This window comes from Papaver somniferum, chromosome 5 (assembly GCF_003573695.1).
Source record: "Papaver somniferum cultivar HN1 chromosome 5, ASM357369v1, whole genome shotgun sequence".
NCBI classification, from domain to species: Eukaryota; Viridiplantae; Streptophyta; class Magnoliopsida; order Ranunculales; family Papaveraceae; genus Papaver; species Papaver somniferum.
The window spans coordinates 15,571,765-15,591,331 of record NC_039362.1 but is presented as its reverse complement, the minus strand read 5'-3'; the positions used below and the strand labels follow the sequence as shown (position 1 = coordinate 15,591,331).

The window sequence follows — 19,567 nt, the reverse complement described above, 5'->3', positions numbered from 1 at the left end:
AGCAACATTCTCCCCAAGAGCTTATTTTCCTTGAAAAGACTTAAACCAAGATTATTAGTGATAGAATGAGACACATCTAATGTATTTATGAGTGAAAATATGTTGCACTTTCGTGCTCATCACAAAGTCTACACCAAATGATTGTATCACACAAACCATGTAAGATGTTACTCGGAAATTTCACATGATCATCTTTTGACTTTGGTCAAGAATATAAGATGAACTTGGTTGAAGCGAAAGCTTACCAACACATATTTCGAGAAATATGTTAGCGAGTTAAACTCAGCTCGAAATCTCAAATGCGTATAATAGAAAACTATATCGTAACACGACTTATGTCTCAATATAGGAGATAAAGTAGAAATAGATCGACTTTCCAAGTGATAGATGAGTTTTAGTCTCCACATACCTTTTGTTGATGAAGTTCCACAAGTTCTCCTTAGTAGTACTTCGCAATGTTTTAAAAACCGGATCGGTTGTCGAACCAGTAAAGTGACTGGGTCAGGATTAACTGGTTTAACCAGTGGTTCAACCAGGATCACTAGGTCAATCATAGAAAACCTATTTGGTTAATGTAAAATTGTAAAAAAGTTATTTTGTCGACAAATAAGGTATCAAATATATGTCAAATATACTTTCATTAAAAGGAAATATTTGCATTAAGGGCTAGTTACGTTAATTTTGGTCAAATATATTTTCATTAAAAGGGAATTTTGCATTAAGGGCTAGTTACGCTAATTTTGGAAGTAATAAGTACTCACGTTTGTGCAATAGAAATTAAACTGATGCATATCTTTTTTTTCCCTTGCTAACTCCATATATATACCCCACCTATGGTAGAAACCCTAATATTTGAAACATCATGTCTTCTCACTACTCAGCCGCTGCACCTCTCTGCCGCCCTATCTATTAGACCCACGGAATGCTCCATCTCCCATTTGAAAGAAATCAACGATTTATTGTTATAAATTAACAGATCAAATTCAACAAATTAAGGATTATTGTTTATCTATTAACTTCTTTCTTTCTCTATCTGTGACTTCCGATATTCCACTATGAGTTTTTTTTTATAACCTATTTTGTTGATTTTCCAAAATCATTCAGTGCTATGTTTGAATGATAAATGAAATGAAAAAGATTATTAGATTGTTTGTTTGAATACTGAATCGTTTGAAACTCAAACTTGTAGAGGGAAGAATTTCAAGAAAGGAAAAAAAAACTAAAATTTCGATGAAATCATGAAAAAGCAAATCATGAAAGAGCAACCGGATGAACCGGATTAAAACCCAGATGGGTCGGCTGGTTCACCGGTTGGACCGTCCGGTTCACCGGGTTTACTGGGTTTTTTAACAGATTGTCGGATCAAGGGTGACCCAGCCCTTTTTCTTACTGGGTCACTGGTTTACCGGTCGAACCGGATGGTCCGGTCCGGTTCTTAAAACACTGGTACTTCGACTTCAAATGATGAATGCGGTGAAGTCTAATGCTCAATTACACAATCTATCCTAGTCCGAGACATCTATAAGTAGATTAGAAATCAAGAATTATAGTTTTGATCACTAAAATTGACAAACAAGCTTGAGATAGCAACGCTTGCGACTTCGACCGAACAATGCTCTAACAATCTCCCCCTTTGTCAATTTTAGTGACAAAACTATCAATACATATGGATTACAAAATAAATAAACTTTGTAGCTTCTTATCCAAATGCTTGATATCCTTGGTTCTTCAACATTAATCGAAATCTTCGTTACTTCCAAGTATTCATATGATTCCAAATGTCTTCGACTCAGCATCATAGTTGTTGAAGATTCGTAGCAATAACAATGAGAAAACAGTTGCTCTCAATCATTGTTATACGGTGTCATAGTATTATTACACATCATCAAAGTTCAATTGTATCACAACTTTGACAAAAATACTATGATGATATGTATCACTCCCCCTTAGTCAATACTTCATCTCACAATGAAAACCATTCCCCCTTACATAATGATGTGTAAACTATATGTATTTGTAGTGTGAACTACACATTAATTCTTCCCCTTTTTGTCAATATAAATTGGTAAAGGTACCAATACTAGTGGGATCCTCATGAAATTTTCATAGAGATACTTCATGACCAAAAGAGAACAACATACCAACTTGTTTCGATGATTTCACATAGTCGAAACTTAGTGTATTCATCAAGGAGTTTATAAATATACAAGATAACTCCCCACAAAGATTTGGCAAATAAGCACAAGTTCAATTAAGAACTCTCCCCATAAAATGTCATTCACGAAAGAACAACAAAAGCGACCTTACTTTTACAAGGAAAGAGAATTTCTTTGGAAAAACACTAAGATACTTAACCGAAATTCAACTACTGAAAAAAATGCAGAATTGAAGTAACACTTAAATTGGAATTCCAAACTCAATTGCCCAAAAAATCGAGATAAGTGCAGGGGCAAGAGTTTAGGTAGGACTAATGAACCAAACAACACCAATAGACTGTTGTAAGTGTTGAAATGTAGCAGTATCTAATGGTTGGTGAGAATATCAGCCAATTGTTGTTCGGAAGGCACAAATTCCATATTATGATACCATTTTCATATAGATCTCGAATAAAATGATACCTTATATCGATGTGCTTAGTTCTTGAGTGCTCAACGAGATTCTCAGTGATTCGAATTGCACTTGAGTTGTCACAAAAGATCTTCATTATTCCAATATCAATTCCATAATCAAAAAGCATTTGTTTCATCCAAAGAAGTTGAGTACAACATGAGCCCGCAACAATATATTCTGCTTCACATGTAGACAGGGATTGTGAATTTTGTTTCTTGCAATGCCAAGCCACAAGATTCAATCCCACATAGTAGAAACCCCCTGATGTACTTTTCCTGTCTTCCTCACATCCTGCCCAATCAACATATGAATAGACAGAAAAATCAATGTTAGTATCAAAAGTGTAAGATAGACCATACCCGACCAAGTGACGTAAGTATCGTATGATCCTTTTCGCAGCTGCAAAATGAGATTTCTTTGAATTCGCCTGAAACCTAGCACAATAACCAATACTAAAAGACATATCAGGTCTAGTGGATGTAAGAAATAAAAGACTTCCAATGATAGATCGATAGAGTTTTTGATCCATATTTACACCTTTCTCATCTCGATGTAGTTTACCATGGTAGGCATATGAGTCAGTGTTTTAGAGTTGACTTATCGAGACCGAATCTTGTGACAAGATCTCTTGCATATTTTACTTGAGATAAGTAAATTCCATCCTTGTGTTGTTGAATTTGTAAACCCTTTTTTTTTAATTCACCAACATTGCTCATTTCAAACTCCTTGCCAAGAGAGACTTAAAAATATTTTGCAAGTTTCTTAGATGTTGATCCATATATGATATTATCTACATAGACTTGAGAAATAACAACATCATTCCCACTCCATTTGGTAAACAACGTTTTATCAACTCCACCTCTCGAAAAACCTTTCCTAAGGAGGGAAGTAGTCAGTTTTTTGAACCAGGCACGAGGTGCTTGTTTTAACCCATGTAATGCCTTATTAATCTTAAGGACATGATCTGGGAATTCAGGGTTTTCAAATCCCTTAGGTTGAGCGACATAGACATATTTCTTTAAATTTCCATTCAGGAAAGCGGATTTAATGACCGTTTGAAACAACTTAACCTTAACAAAACAAACATGAGCTAATAACAACCGAATGGACTCAAGGCGTGCCACAGGAGAAAAGGATTCGTCAAAGTCAATTCCTTCATTCTTTGAATATCCCTTAGCGACAAGTCTAGCTTTATTGCTGACAATGGTGCCAAATTCATCAGACTTGTTCTTGAATATCCATTTAGTACCAACAATATTGACATTGGGGGGACAAGGTACGAGCTTTCATACATCTTGTATTTGGAACTGATTTAACTCTTAATGCATTGCATTCACCCAAAAGGGATTGCTAAGAGATTCATCAATGTTTCTTGGTTCTACTTGCGATAGATAACAACTAAAATTATAAATATTTTGAAGTTGTCCTCTCTTCTTAGCTGTAAAATCTTTCCCACCAATAATACTGTTAGTATCATGATTTCTTTGAACCAAGAAGTGTTGCGGAGGGGCACATTCTTGTTCAACAGGAACAGCCTGACTAGGGATTTTCTCCTCATCACTAGAAACATCAGGATCTGTAACTTTAGAACAACTTCCACTGATTCTAGGATTTCTTTGATTTTCTCAATTGTCTCGGTTGGAGGCAATTCAGCAGGAGAGTCATCATGACGAAAATTACTTATTTCATAAATGAAAACATTTGTAGATTCCATCATGACTTGGGTTTTGAGATTAAAAACTCGGACACCACGACTATCAGATGCATAACCAAGAAAAATACCCTTATCGCTTTTTGAGTCAAATTTTCCTTTCTGTTCACGGTGCTTTAGATGTAGCACTGACTTCCGAACACTCTGAGATAGTGTAAGTTGGGTTTCTTACTGTACCAACTCATAGGTAGTGTTTAAGGTATTTGACCGTAAGTAAAACATGATTGATCAAGTAGCAAGCTGTAAAAATCGCCTCTCCCGAAAACTTCAACGGTAATTTTTTGTTATGGAGCATTACTCTTGCCATTTCCTGAATGTTCCTATTCTTCCTTTCTGCAACTCCATTAGCTTGTGGAGTAATGGGTGATATTGTTGAATAATCCCAAGAGAATCACAATATTCAAACACTTTGGCGTCCTTGAATTCCGTGCCACGATCGCTTCTAAATTTTTTTAGTTTGCGACCTTGTTCATTCTGGATTCTATTAACAATAATCATGAATTCACTGAGGGTTTCATTATTGTGAGCAAAAAAAGCTACCTAAGTGTATCTGGTGTAATCATCTACCATAACTAAAACATATTTCTTTCCAGTCACAGTACATTGTTGAATTGGTCCGAAGAGATCCATATGAATTAAATCAAGTGGAGACTTAGTGAGAATATCTCGAGATGATTCATGTGGAACTTTCGTTTGTTTACCCTTTTGACAGGCACCACACACCCCTTCAATCTTAGCATTGATTTTGGGAACACCTCTAACAAGTTCTTTGTTAATGATCTTAGTTAGAAGACGATAATTGATGTGACCAAAACGCTCATGCCAAAGATGTATAGATTCCACCTTAGTCAAATTGCAACAATTACTGAACTGAGTATCCAACAGATAAAAATTATTTTTTCCATGTGATCCTTCAAAAATCACTTTTCCAGAATTATCTACAATGTTACATCCATCAGCATTGAATACAACCTTATGGCCTTTGTCGCAGATTTGACTAACAGAAATAAGATTAGCAGTCATACCTTTAACGTATACTACATCATGAGTTTCAAGAACACCGGGTAATTTGATCGTCCCCTTCTTGCTTATGTAGCAGCAGCTCCCATCACTGAATGTTACTGGACCACCATCAAAGTCGCTTGTGTTGTCAAACCATGAGAGATCTCCAGTCATATGCCTGCTACATTCACTATCAAGAAACCATTGAAAGGGTGATGTTGATTTTAGAGCAAAAGATCCCATACTAGCACTACTAACCAACTTAGGCTTTCTGTTAGTATTGTTTGTCTTTTAAGAGCAGACAAAAGTTGTACAGTATTCTTGTGAAGATTACGTGTAGAAATTAACCTTGTTTTTTAAAAAACACAAACATACATGTTGAATGTGATCATGAGAACCACAAAAAACGCATGTACCAACATCCTTATTCTTGTTCGAAGAATTCCGAGCACTTTCAGTTTTCACGAAGCCTAAACCTCGCTTATCACCTGACATACGACAATTATTCAATGAAGAATTAGAGGAGTTACTCAAATCCATTAAAGATGACTTTACATATTTCAAATCCATAAGTTTTGCAATTTCTGCAACAAGATCAGATTTGATCCGTATTTGTTCATCCAACTTCTTTTGGGGATCAATAACCTCTTCATAATGTTCTCGAAGCTCAGAATTTTTTTTATAAATCTCACAATGAAGTTCATCAATTCTCCATATCAAACGAAGTTTTTCTAGACAAAGATTATTGATGAATTTTTTTAAAGTAGGATTCTCAACCATATCGATGGTTTTTAGAACATGCCCGAAGTGAAGTTTATACATTTCTCGTGAAGCGTTTTTAAAGACAAGATCGTCCATACTCAGATCGCTAGAAACACAGACGTATGAGGTCTTAAACTTGTTTTCCTGCTCTGATACCAATTGAAAAAGCGGGGGTACAACAACCAGTATTTCGTTTGGAAATATGAGAGGACTTACTCCAATATACTTTCAAAAAAATCATCTAGACAGTCAGACTCAATCTTATAAGAAAGTATATCAAAGAGAGATATCTTTATTTCTCAATTCAACCTGCAATCAACAAATATGAATTTGCGAGCCCGATGGAATATTATAAGAGAAATAACTTGAACGGTACCAAAGACCAATGTTCAAGTGTCAATCAATTTATATTAACAACTAAAGGTTGTATTATCTAATTGATTGATTTTTAATGCACAACATGTGATATTTCAATTATATAACAAAATATAATGGGGAAAAGAAATAACATAGACACCAGAATTTTGTTAACGAGGAAAATCGCAAACGCAGAAAAACCCCGGGACCTAGTCTATCTTTGAACACCACACTGTATTAAGCCGCTACAGACACTAGCCTACTACCAATGAACTTCAGATTGGTTTGTAGATGAACCCTAATAAATCTCACACTGATTCAAGGTACAGTTGCTCTCCTTACGTCTCTGATCCCAGCAGGATACTACGCACTTGATTCCCTTAGTCGATCTCACCCATAACCAAGAGTTGCTACAACCCAAAGTCGAAGACTTGATAAACAAATCTGACTCACACAGAAAAGTCTATTGGAATAGATAAATCTGTCTCCCACAGAAATACCTATGAGTTTTGTTTCGTCTTTTGATATATCAAGGTGATCAGGAACCAATTGATAAACCGGACTTATATTTCCGATGAACATCCTAGTATTATCAATCACCTCACAATAATCTTAATCGTATGGTAGCGAAACAAGATATTGTGGAATAAAAAATGATGAGACGAAGATGTTTATGACTACTTTTAATCTTACCTATCGAAGATAAATCTCAAGCAAATCTTAGCAAATATAATACTCAAATACGATAGTAAAAGTAAGATCAGAACACGCAACTACAGAGAAAATAGTTGGGTCTGGCTACACAATCCCAATGAAGTCTTCAAGTCGTTAACCTATATGGTTTCGTAAAAAACCTAAGGTTAAAGGAGAATCGACTCTATCTTATGAAAATAGTATCACACATGGGGTGTGGGATTAGGTTTCACAGTTGCTAGAGTTCTCCTTTATATAGTTTTCAAATCAGGGTTCGATATAAGTTACCTTTGTAACAAAGCATTAAATATTCATTGTCAGATGAAAACATGATTAGATTCAAGCTAATATTTTCAATTGTTAGATCGAACTTAGCTTGTTATACACAAATAATATGTACCTTCATTCAGGTGTATATAACCATACCTAAATGTGTACACCATGTTGGTTCAACCGTAATTAATCGAGGTTAACTATATGAACACACTCATATCAACCTTATTCATCTTAACCATAACTAGTTCAAATGACTCAAATGAAACCAGTTAAAGAGTTGTTCAATTTATATATTCTCATATAAGTATACAAGAACACAATTGAATCAAAATTGGTTTGATTCACTCGAATCAATTCATGAACATTATAGCCACGGTTTGCAAAGAATGCATTCCTTAATATATAAATGTATTAGTTCATGAGCAAACCAATTCTATAACTTTAACCACTCAAGTATGCAAACGGGTAAGCATACTTAAGTAGCGGGTCTGAGTTTGGATTCGTCAGTATGTGAACGGGAGCGCATACCTTAGTACACTTCCAAAACCTAGCAGAAATTCCCCGACCTATACCTTACGCAAATATGGGCACCGGTATGTGTACTTGGAACACGAAATTTCACAACTACAAGTACGCATACGGGTATGCATACTTTAGTTCCGGTCATCGATCACATACATGCAAGAATGCACACTATGTTTATAATCCAATAGTTCTAAACTCCATTCCAATCATTGAAACTTTCTTTGAGGATGACAATTGCCGTTTTCACACGCTATTAGCATCAAAGCAATTTTCAAGTTATAGAAATAATCATAACGAAATATTCCAAGTCTACACCAAATGATTGTATCACACAAACCATGTAAGATGTTATTCGGCAATTTTCACATGATCATCTTTTGACTTTCGTCAAGAATGTAAGATGAACTTGGTTGAAGCGAAAGCTTATCAACACATATTTTGATAAATATGTAAGCAATTTAAACTCAGCTCGAAATCTCAAATGTGTATAATAGAAAACTATATTGTAACATGACTTATGTCTCAATATAGGAGATAAAGTAGAAATAGACTTTCCAAGTGATAGATAAGTTTTAGTCTCCACACACCTTTAGTTAAAAAACCAAATTAGTTAAAACATTACTATCATATTAGTTAAAAAATCAAATAAATTGTTATTATTATTTTTTTTGGTTATCAACACACACTTTTATTAGTATTTGACTATGTCTTTCTCTCTGCAAGATGCATAAACTTTCCGCAAACCGATGAGATATGTTATGACTTTACTAGTATTTGACTATTTTTACCAATGTCTTAATAAAAGTCTCTTTGTTTTTGTTTAATCGTTTAAAGGTTTATATCAAAAAATAAATGACAAATTACAATCAAAGAGTGTAACTAAATTTCATCGCAAGAGGTTAAAACCAAACAAAAAGTAAACAAATATGAAGTAAGACTCGGTTATTCACGCCTTAACAAAAAGTGAGGTTTATTATTACATCTCATACACTAACAATATCACATCATTGATTTTGGAGGGTGTAAGACAAATGAGAATGTTATCTTCCTCCATGCCCTCATCTTCTTTACCGTATATACTATTCTCATCTTAGCTCTAGGTATTTACATATATCCTGGATAAGCTTGTAACCTAAATATTAATGTCATGGACCTGAAAGATGTTAGTCTAAGGTATTGTTACGATTTTCGTATGTTTCCTTACAAAATCTAGTTATATATCCGCTAGTACCATCGTATCCGAGTTTTTTTCTTTTTTCTTTTTAATTTAAAAGCCATTGATTATATACAAGTAGCCAGTGGAAGTAATCTTCCACTCAGCTTTAACGGTTACAAGCATATTGTTTTGAAATATAATACTCCCCCAACTTTTGTCATCAGCAAAACAGTCGAAATTTGTTTTATCCATACTAACTAGATCTGGCATTATAGGTTGCATTAGGAGATTACAATTTAAAGTAGTAAAATAACTTAATAAGTCTGTTACAGAATTTAGTAAAGCATTTCCTGATTGAGTTTTTGAGCATCTCAGTTTTTCTTGATTTGTTTCTGCACTTCCTTGTCCTCTACTTCCACAGTGAGATTTTTGATTCTTTTGGTCCTTGCTAGCGTGATAGCGCCTACGTACCCAACATTACATCGTCTACATGGTTAGAGTTACACCATCTGATACCTGCTGAGTGAGATAAAGTTTCATTTTCATTCATTAGACAAATTGTTATCCTCGACCTAGAATTTAGTTCATTTCTCCTAGAGTTACATCGAATTACCCGACTATGTTTTGTGGTAGTTAACTGAAATTGATTTCTCCGTTCGACTGTAGGTTTTCTAACTATTTGTTTCTGATTCATAGTTAGGGCATCATAAGCTATGTGATGTTTTATCGCTGACGTGGTTGTGATAGGGTTGAAAATTTTATATTTGTGTTCTTGGAAATTTATATAAACTGTTTCTGAAACCACAACAACAAAAAATAATATAGCTATTATTGGTTATTTGGTTCAAATGGTTGTGTGTTAAAAAAAATGAAGCGCATATCAAAGAAACGTTTAAAAATATCAAGTAATATCTGCAAAATAAACCACTGTAGATACTATCAAATCACTAGCAAACGATACAAAGTTCAACAAATGAAAATGATGTACGATGAAAATGAAAAATAAATCGGAGAGAATATAGGTAGAGATTACACGCAAACAATGAATACTCTCCATATATCTTCCAAAGATACTAATCAAGTGGTGTTTGTATTAGACACAAAATGAGAATATGTTTAGAGACTTTTTAATTAAAATAGGCTTGAGAAAAGTGTCTCCAAGATTGTGATACTTTGTGAAAAAGCTGGGGCCTAACAACACCACCCAATACTTCGCTTAGCAATCTTTATGGACTAACTCCGAAATACTTTGCCAGAGAATCAACTAGACAGTCAGATTCAATCTAGATAAAAAGTATCTCAAGGAGTTAATATCTCAATCTCTCGATTTAATCATACTCAAGCAAAATGCGAGTCTCGATTAAAGAGAGATAACTTGGACGGTACCAAAGACCAATGTCCAAGGATCAATCAATATCAATCAACAACCAAAGGTTGGATTTCCAATTGATGATCTTAACACACAACCTTTATTATTTCAATTATACAAAAATATAATGCGGAAAAGAAATAACACATACACCAAAAGTTTTGTTAACGAGGAAACCACAAATACAGAAAAACCACGGGACCTAGTCCAGATTGAATACACACTGTATTAAGCCACTACAGACACTAGCCTACTACAAGCTAACTTCGGACTGGACTATAGTTGAACCCCAATCAGTCTCCCACCGATCCAAGGTACAGTTGTACTCCCTATGCCTCTGATCCCAGCAGGATACTGCGCACTTGATTCCCTTAGCTGATCTCACCCACAACTAAGAGTTGCTGCAACCCAAAATCGCATACTTGATAATAAACAAATCTGTCTCACACGGAAAAGTCTATCGAAGGATATATCTGTTTCCCACAGAAGAACCCTAGGTTTTTGTTCCGTCTTATGATATGAAATCAAGGTGAACATGAACCAATTGATAATTCAGTCTTATATTCCCGAAGAACAACCTAGATTAATCAATCACCTCTCAACAGTCTTACTTGAATACACAAGAGGACGTCGAGGAATCACAAACAGTGAGACGAAGATGTTTGTGACTTCTTTATCTTGCCTATCGGAGAACTCTCACGATCTCAAGCAATCAATAAGATTGTACTCGTACAATAGAAGATGCAAGATCAGATCACGCAACTACGGTAAAAGTAGTATCAGTCTGGCTTCACAATCTCAATGAAGTTTTTAAGTCGTTAACTTGGTTTTAGAGAAGAAAACCAAAGGTTAGAGGAGAATCGACTCTAGCGAGCGCACTAGTATCACACAGACGTGTGGGGATTGGTTTTTCCCAATGCTAGATGTCTCCTTTATATATCCTTCAAATCAGGGTTTTTCCTTAGTTACAAAGCAATCATTATTCACCGTTAGATGAAAACCTGATTTAGATTCAAGCTAATATTTCTCAACCGTTAGATCAAAAACTTAGCTTGTCACACACACTTGAGGTAGACGTTTACTGGGTTTGTGAAAATCGTGCCCAAACGTGTACGTGTATGTTGGTTCAACATAGTAACCCAAAAGGTTAACCATATGAGCATTTCATATTAACCTTGTTCTTCTTCACCATAACTAGTTCAATTGACTCAAATGAACTAGTTAGAGAGTTGTTCAATTGCTATGAGATCTTATGTAACTACACAAGACACAATCGAAACAAAGATGATTCGATTCGATTGAATCGGCTCATGAACTTTATATCCACGGTTTGCATACTGCATTACTTAGTAATTTAAGTTTCATGTTCAGAGCACATCTTTAGATCATAACCACTTAAGCTCGCAAACAAGTTCGCGGACTTAAGGCAACCGGCAGAGTTTTCCAAACTCAGTAGAAAATCTCGGCAAAGAGACTTCTGCCAGTTCGCAGACTGAACACGCAAACGAGTTTATGGAAATCCCAGCAGAAATTCTCGGTAAGAGAACTTTCATTAGTTCGCGGACTGAGTTCGCAAACTGAGTTCGCGGACTTGGCAAATCCAATTCCTCCGATTTCTCTAAATCAACAAAGTTCGAAAACTTTGGACTAAGGAATATGACTTATGCACATATGTTTTACCACACAATGCTTATATCCATCATTGGTTATATTGACCTAAACTCTCATTCCAACCATTGAAACATTCTTAGAGGACGTTATATAGTTGTTACACTATTTTTCGTCAAAGCGATTTTCAAAGTGATTGAAACATTATGACTTTCGTCATTAGGTGAAGATAAACCCGATCAAAGCGAAACGCTTTACCAACACATGATTTCGAGAAAAAGATAAGTAGAGTATACTCAGCTCGAAATGTCAAATGTGTATGATCCAGTCTATATAGCATACGACTTTTGTCTCATAAGAAGTAGGAGATAGAATAGATAGACTTTTGAGTGATAGATAAGTTCAAGTCTCCACATACCTTTTTGTTGATGAAATTCCACGGTTCCTTGAGTAGATCTTCGCCGTTGTATGATGAATCGCCATGAAGTCCTTGAGCTCAACTACACTTTTCTATCCTAGTACGAGACTTAGCTATAATAGACTAGAAATCAAGACTCATAGTTTTGATCACTAACATTGACAAACATGCTTGATATAGCAACACATGCGAGGTCGACCGAGCTATGCTCTAACACTTTGATAAACTTTTCTATTTATGATTTTTTAATGTTAATAACTTGTAGATTGAAAATGTACAAAATTAGTAAAGAAATAAATAATATCACGTAATAAGGAAAAGAGAACGACATGTTTTTATACATGTCTAAAATATATTGTTAGTTGTTACCATTGAATTTCTCATCTTAGGTAAAAAGTAGATAAATTGTAATTGTTTTTTAGTTATCAATGATGTTTTTACTGGTATTTGGTTAGTGTTTTTTTTCTCAACAAGTGCAAAAACTTTCTATAAATGTGAGATTTGTCTGAATTTTTGAACTTACAAAGGCTATTTCAAATAATGAATCTCATCCGTTAAAGTTTTCATCTGGAGGAGTCAAATTCTACCCCGATTACTTATCAAAAGAAAAAAACAATCCAACATACCAGACTGTGGGTTCCGCGATTTGAACTTTTTAAAGATCCTTACCCTTTTGTAGTTATCACATTTGTTGTTTTTGTCTTTTTACTAGTTAAAGCTAGTATTTTGTTTGAAACTTTTTTTTTCTTCACTTTTGGTGTCCCACTCTCTTTCTTATCTTTATCAGTATGTTTTTATTTATGGATCAAACAAATAAAATTTTGTTTTGTTTTCGGTGTCATTGTAGTACAATGCTGATAAAAGTGACTTTATTGAGTAGAAACACCAAATCTTTTAATAGGCTATTTGGATAGCACATCAAAAATATATTGTCGACTCAGAAGTTAGTTTGGCTGTCAGACTACTAAAACTCGAAAAATTAACTTTTTGTGAAGCAAAATAGTTGACAATAGTTTTGTTTCTTACTTCTGCTTCTTATTTCGACTTTTGGAAAAGCTAAGCAGAAATAGGTTTGTATCCCAACGGACCCAACCACGATGGCCTATGGGTTTCTGTCGTTTTGACATTTTCATTTGGTCAAGACTTACTAAAGTCAGTCCAATTGACCTCATATTTAAATCCCCATAACAAAAATCCAGTAGTAGACTAGAAAATTAGAAACCAAAAAGAAAACTAGGGTTATCAGAGAGATTTGGGGGAAAAACAAAACGAAAACAAGTTCTAAGTTTTGAAGAGAGAAAGAGTGATCATCTCAAATGGCAGGAAGATTGGCATCTCAGATACTCGGAGGAAATGGCGTAGTCCGTAGATCCATTGCTACATCTCTTCGTACTCGTGCTGGTATGGGTCTTCCAGTCGGCAAACACATCGTTCCTGACAAACCTGTAAGCATTTCATTTTTCTTTAACATTTCCTCCCAATTCAAAAACCCTGAATGAGATCCTAAATTTGTTCTTATGTTTCAGCTTCCAGAGAACGATGAGCTTGTTTGGGATAATGGAACTGCGTATCCTGAACCTTGTATAGATCGAATCGCTGATACCGTCGGAAAGGTATTATTATCAAATTAAATTAGGGATTTCATTTCATTTATTTGTTTTAGTTGTTTACAAATTGTGAAATGTTTTGATTGATTGTTGTTGTTGTTCTTGTTGTATGTATGTATCTATCAAAGTATGAGGCATTGGCGTGGTTGTGTGGAGGATTAGGGTTTTTTGCATCTCTGGGATTGGCAGCTGTTTTGAATGATAAGGCTTCAACAATTCCATTTGTAAGTTTATGTTTATTTAGATCGATAAATAGATTATTGAATCTTTGTTGATTTTTGGTATTGTCTGATTATGTGGAATGCCTACTATTTGCTGTGAAAACATAGATTGTTATAAATGAGACCAGGTTTACAGTAGAGCGCTACGCTAATCTGTTAAAAAGTTGACCTTATACGGTCACTATATCATATCGAGATTCCTAGGAGATTCAATAGTCCGTTGCAGCTCAGCTTATATAGCTTAGCTATTAGTGTTAAGCTCAACAAAATTGAACCAGTGGTCTATGGTAGTGCAGTATGTGTCAATGTGTCATCTTGGATAAAATTAAAAACTTCGGAGCAGTTTCATTAATAGTTAACCTTAATGCCAACTATTTGCTGTGAAAACATAGATTGTTATAACTGACATCAGGTATACAGTAGCTATTCTGTTAAAAATTTGACCCTTACACGAGATTTCTAGGAGATTCAATAGTACGTTGCAACTCAGCTGATATAGTTTGCTATTAGTGTCAAGCTCAACAAGATTTCACCAGTTTGATCATATATAATATATTCAATAGAATGAGATATTGAACTAGTGCATGTGTAACCATCTTGGATAAAATTAAAAACTTCGAAGCAGTTTCACTAATAGTTAGTTTATACTCCACTGTGAGAAGAAGGAAAGAGGCAAATTCTCTGAATATTTATCACTTTGAAAAGCTTAAGGTATCTACAACTTCGTAGTTTGTTGTTTAGAATTGGACAGCTTTGTGTCATAGTTTGTTGCATAGAAGTGGACACAGGTTTGTGAAATAGTTAAAGTATAAACATATAGTAACTAAAGTAAGATTATTTGACATCTCAAGTGTTACGTACAAAAATATTATGCTCATATATTATGTACGCTAATGCATGGGCTTAGCTGTACTTGCACCTGCGTTGATTTCATCCATTGGATTCATCTTGACAATCAATACAATGGACAATGTTGATCAAGCAAGTGTGCAACCATTTTTTTCTCTTTTATCTTTTATCTTTTTTTGTATTATCAGTGTACAGTTAGTGCTAGTTGGTGCTGTCTATTGTAGATATTCAATAGAATGAGAAAAAATAGTTCAGCTATTAGCATTAAGCTCAGCAAAACTGCACCTGTTTTATCATAGATACTTCAATAGTATGAGAAAGCCTGTAGTAGTTTAGTACGTGTAACCATGTTGGACAAAAATAAAAACTTCAGAGCAGTTTCATTAAGAGTTAGTTTATAATCCACTATGAGTAAGAGGGAAGAGACAAACCTTTAAATTTCTGTCACATTGAAAAGCTTAAAATATTTACAACTCCATTGTTTGTTGCATAGAAGTTGACATAGGTTTGTGAAACATGATAGTATATACAATTATACATATAGTAACTAAGAGTACATTTATTTGACATCTCAAGTGTTGCTTACAAGAACATTATGCTCATACTACACATGTTGATGCAAGAGCTCAGTGGTACTTGCACCTGCATTGATTTCATCCATTGAGTTCATCTCGTCATTCAATACAATGGTCGATGTTGATCAAGCAAATGTATAACCATTTTGTGTTTTTTATTTTATTTTTTGTATTAGTGTACATTTAGTGCTAGTTGGAGCTGTTTTTCATTTTCTATTTTTTCTAATTTTCTTCCTCGTTATGTTATTTCGTTGATTTAGCGTCTAATACTAAGTTATTTATTTGAGAAAGTAAAAGTTATTCTGAAGACTAGTTAGAGAACAGGAGCCTCAAGAACATGGGTCTCAATTGGTTCTTTTAGGAGTTGAAAAAACTAGAAAGCTATTCACTTTAGATGCTCTACCTGCGCCCCTGGTAAGAGATCTTTAGCCAAAGATTTTATCTCTGATGCTACTGAATGATTAGTAGTTCACACCAATTAGTTGATTCAGTGTAAAATATTGTGAACTTGATAAGTTGCACATCTGTTATTACCCGTGTTACAACGACATGGACACGGTGTCAGTATCTTGTATCCGATACGCTACTTCGACACGACAACTTAAAAAACTAGAATACGTGGACACGGCACACACAAGATAAATTTCATTGAATTTAGTAATTTAACATATATGACTATGTAAGCTAGTGAATTTGCAAGATATATGCGCATGTTTATGCATGATTAATCCAAAAGGTATTACATAAACTTCCATGGAGAGAAGATCGGGATAAGAAGGGAGAAAGTCTAGAGCAAGACCAGTGGACAGATTTGGAACTAATATTTTGTTACTAAAGTTAAAACTTCTCATAGAATCTAGTAAAATATCTAATCTTAAGGTATTGATTTATTATTTATCTTGACAGCTGTTGATATCTAATCATTTAGTCAAAGTTTTTCTAACTGAGTTGTATCTTGAAGTATTGGAGTATTAATACGTGTGTTCGTGTAAGTATGTATTGACACGTCTGATTTTTTTTTAGGCGTGTCGTTGTAAAACAGGTTATTACTATGTGTGCATAAAATTAATTTTTAGCAAATGTGTTAATATCTGTGTTACGGCGACATGCCTAAAATGGATAAATTCTGCCGTGTCGACACGCATGGACACGGACACGGCTCACTTCCCAAAGAAATATAATAAAATATCAATTATTGAGATTTATGCCTTAGATTGACATCTGTAATGATATTCTCTAGAATATCCATCCTAAGAGAGCAGAGGATTATGTTCATAGTAGCATTAGATTATTATCCAGAAACAAAGATAGATATGTCGAAGGACCTACTCAGTGTTGGGATGTGCTTATTGATGAAACTAGCTTGAATGCACCTACAGAACAATTTTTAGCCAATTCAGGACTTAATATACCTAGTTACATAACTCCACTATGTGGTGGCAGTTGAGCTACAGGGCAACTGCCACAGCTAATCTGTCAGACCATGAAGATAACTAGATAAGTATTAAATATCAGTGTAGTCTGTTTTTTGTATCAAATCTATATGTGTTTGTATGCTGCATGTATTTTGCTATCTATGATATAAGCTACTGATCTATTTATGCTGTGTCCCCGTTTTCTAGTTTCTTACTTTGTCGTGTCAAGGTAACGTATTGGGCACAAGACACTGATACCGTGCCCGTGTCACCGTAACATAGGTTAATATGACTACGTAGTTGACTTGGCAAGAAACCGACCGAAGTATGTTGAACTGAAGAAGCAGAATGTGATCAAGCCAACTGCCAACCCATGCACACTTTTGATCTCTGGTTGTTTTCAACCATGCGTTGGTCTTTGTACTGATTCCCTATGAAAGTTGCTTGCTTACTCCATGAAACATGTTACTAGTGGTGTTGTGACAACAGAAGAAAATTAGTAGATGATCTTTTCATTTTTATTTTCGGTGTTGTGAAGGTTGGTTAATGAATACAGATGAATAACTTCTCTGACATCATCTTTTCCTTCTATGTTTACCAGACACCAAAAATCTACCCATATGATAACTTGCGGGTGGAGCTGGGGGGAGAGCCATAAGCATTTTAGCTTTGCTAATTTTCTGCTAAGTGTTGTTCAACGTCAAGGTGTCTCATCATCTATCTTTGTTCTTCTGTTTGTATCTGTTTACTTGTTTCTTTCTCTGAAGTCGGCAGACAAAATAATTTCTGTTGGGGGGATGTTTTGAGCACCTTTTTTATGCCAATAAAAGCATTTGTATTGTTTTTGATAGTGAACTTGTATTAAAAGAGCTTAAAAACTGGAAACAGTAGTTGGCTTGTCTCAGGACCTTGAGTTTTGTCATGGTTCCTTCGTCTATCCAATCTCAAAATATCAAATAAAGAACTAGGAGGAAAGGCAGTGTTACAGGTTGCATTTGAATTGATCTTGGTAGCTAATGCAACCTGCAGCCTGATTGGCCTTTTTACCACAAAAACAAAAAAGTTAAAACTTCTGCTTTCTCCATTCTTCCTTACTTCCTCCTGTATGTCTGCAAGTCTGAATCTAGCTTTCCAGTCGATGGAGCGAACCTCCCCTGCTGTCGGAGCAGCTTCCTTTAGGAATGATACTTGTAGTTGGATGATGGTTCACATATGATGATTGCAATCTCAACGGTATATTCAAATATAATGGTGTAGATAGTACAATAATCCTCCATGCTCACACATCAACTGGACCACTCTTATTAAATAGTGGAGTGGGGGTGCTTACTTTCTCTTTGAGGTCACTATTTGGTTTGTCCAATTGCTATTTATGTCATTTGTTTTTCGCTCTAGACCTTCAGACTTCACAAATTGGTGTTTATGTGGGTGAACGGTGTTGCTATCTAGTAGTGAGTGGTGTTGCTATCTAGTAGTTAAGTTATTTTCCTGTGCGTTTCACTCACTCCTTGTAGATAATCACAACGTCTTCTCCACCATTTAAGACCAACTTTTCTCTCTCTCTCTCTCTCTCTCTCCCAACAATACTTCTTCTCTAGAATCTCTGGCTTTGATCTGAATTTTCTTGTACTGCAAGTTCTATGGCGGATTGGGCGCCGGTTTTGGTAGGTGTGGTGTTGTTTGTGCTGCTCTCACCCGGATTACTTTTCCAGATACCAGGAAACAATCACACTGTTGAGTTTGGAGGGGGGTAAGACAAACGGGAACGCTATCTTTCTCCACACCTTCATCTTCTTTGCTGTCTATTCCATTCTCATCTTGGCTCTAGATATTCACATCTATCCTAGCTAAGCTTGTCACCCGGAAATTTATGTCATGGATCTGTACGATGTTAGTTGGAGGTATTATTATGGTTTTCTATCGTGTACCTGTGAAATCAAATCACTAGTTATGTATGCACTAGTATTGTTATATCTAATTTTTCTTTGTTATGTTGTCTGTTCTTGGAACTTTATGTAAATTGTTTCCGAAACCACGACAACAAAAAATTATGTAGCTATAATTGGTTATTTGATACAAATATTTTCAGTTTTGGTGAAAACTATCCAATTAATAGAAAGCGATATGGAGTTCAACAAATGAAAATGATGCACGATGGAAATGGAAACCGAATTGGAGAGCATAAACATCTGTCTGGCAAAGGGGCTAGGTACCAAAGACGCTGGCTAGGTAATGTTCATATAAGACTCCAAACGAGGGTGTATCTCTCAATTGAATGCCAATTAGGGCTCCCCATGGTTCGGTTTGGTATGATTTTCTGCCAAACCCAAGGACCAAACTAATATCTCCTGTAAGAAACCAAATACCAAATCAGACCATGCTCGGTTAGAATATTAGAAACCACAACAGTCCC

At 35.1% G+C, this 19,567-nt stretch overlaps 1 protein-coding gene across 1 annotated transcript; it reads left to right on the top strand.

Moving 5' to 3' along the window:
* The first annotated feature begins 13,681 nt into the window (after positions 1–13,681).
* On the top strand, positions 13,682–18,058 carry LOC113281042 (NADH dehydrogenase [ubiquinone] 1 beta subcomplex subunit 8, mitochondrial-like). Its single transcript, XM_026529679.1, has 4 exons — positions 13,682–13,932; positions 14,014–14,100; positions 14,223–14,318; positions 17,756–18,058. Exons 1-4 carry the CDS (start codon positions 13,804–13,806, stop codon positions 17,810–17,812), a joined length of 369 nt encoding a protein of 122 aa, XP_026385464.1. The 5' UTR covers positions 13,682–13,803; the 3' UTR covers positions 17,813–18,058.
* The last annotated feature ends 1,509 nt before the right edge of the window (positions 18,059–19,567 follow it).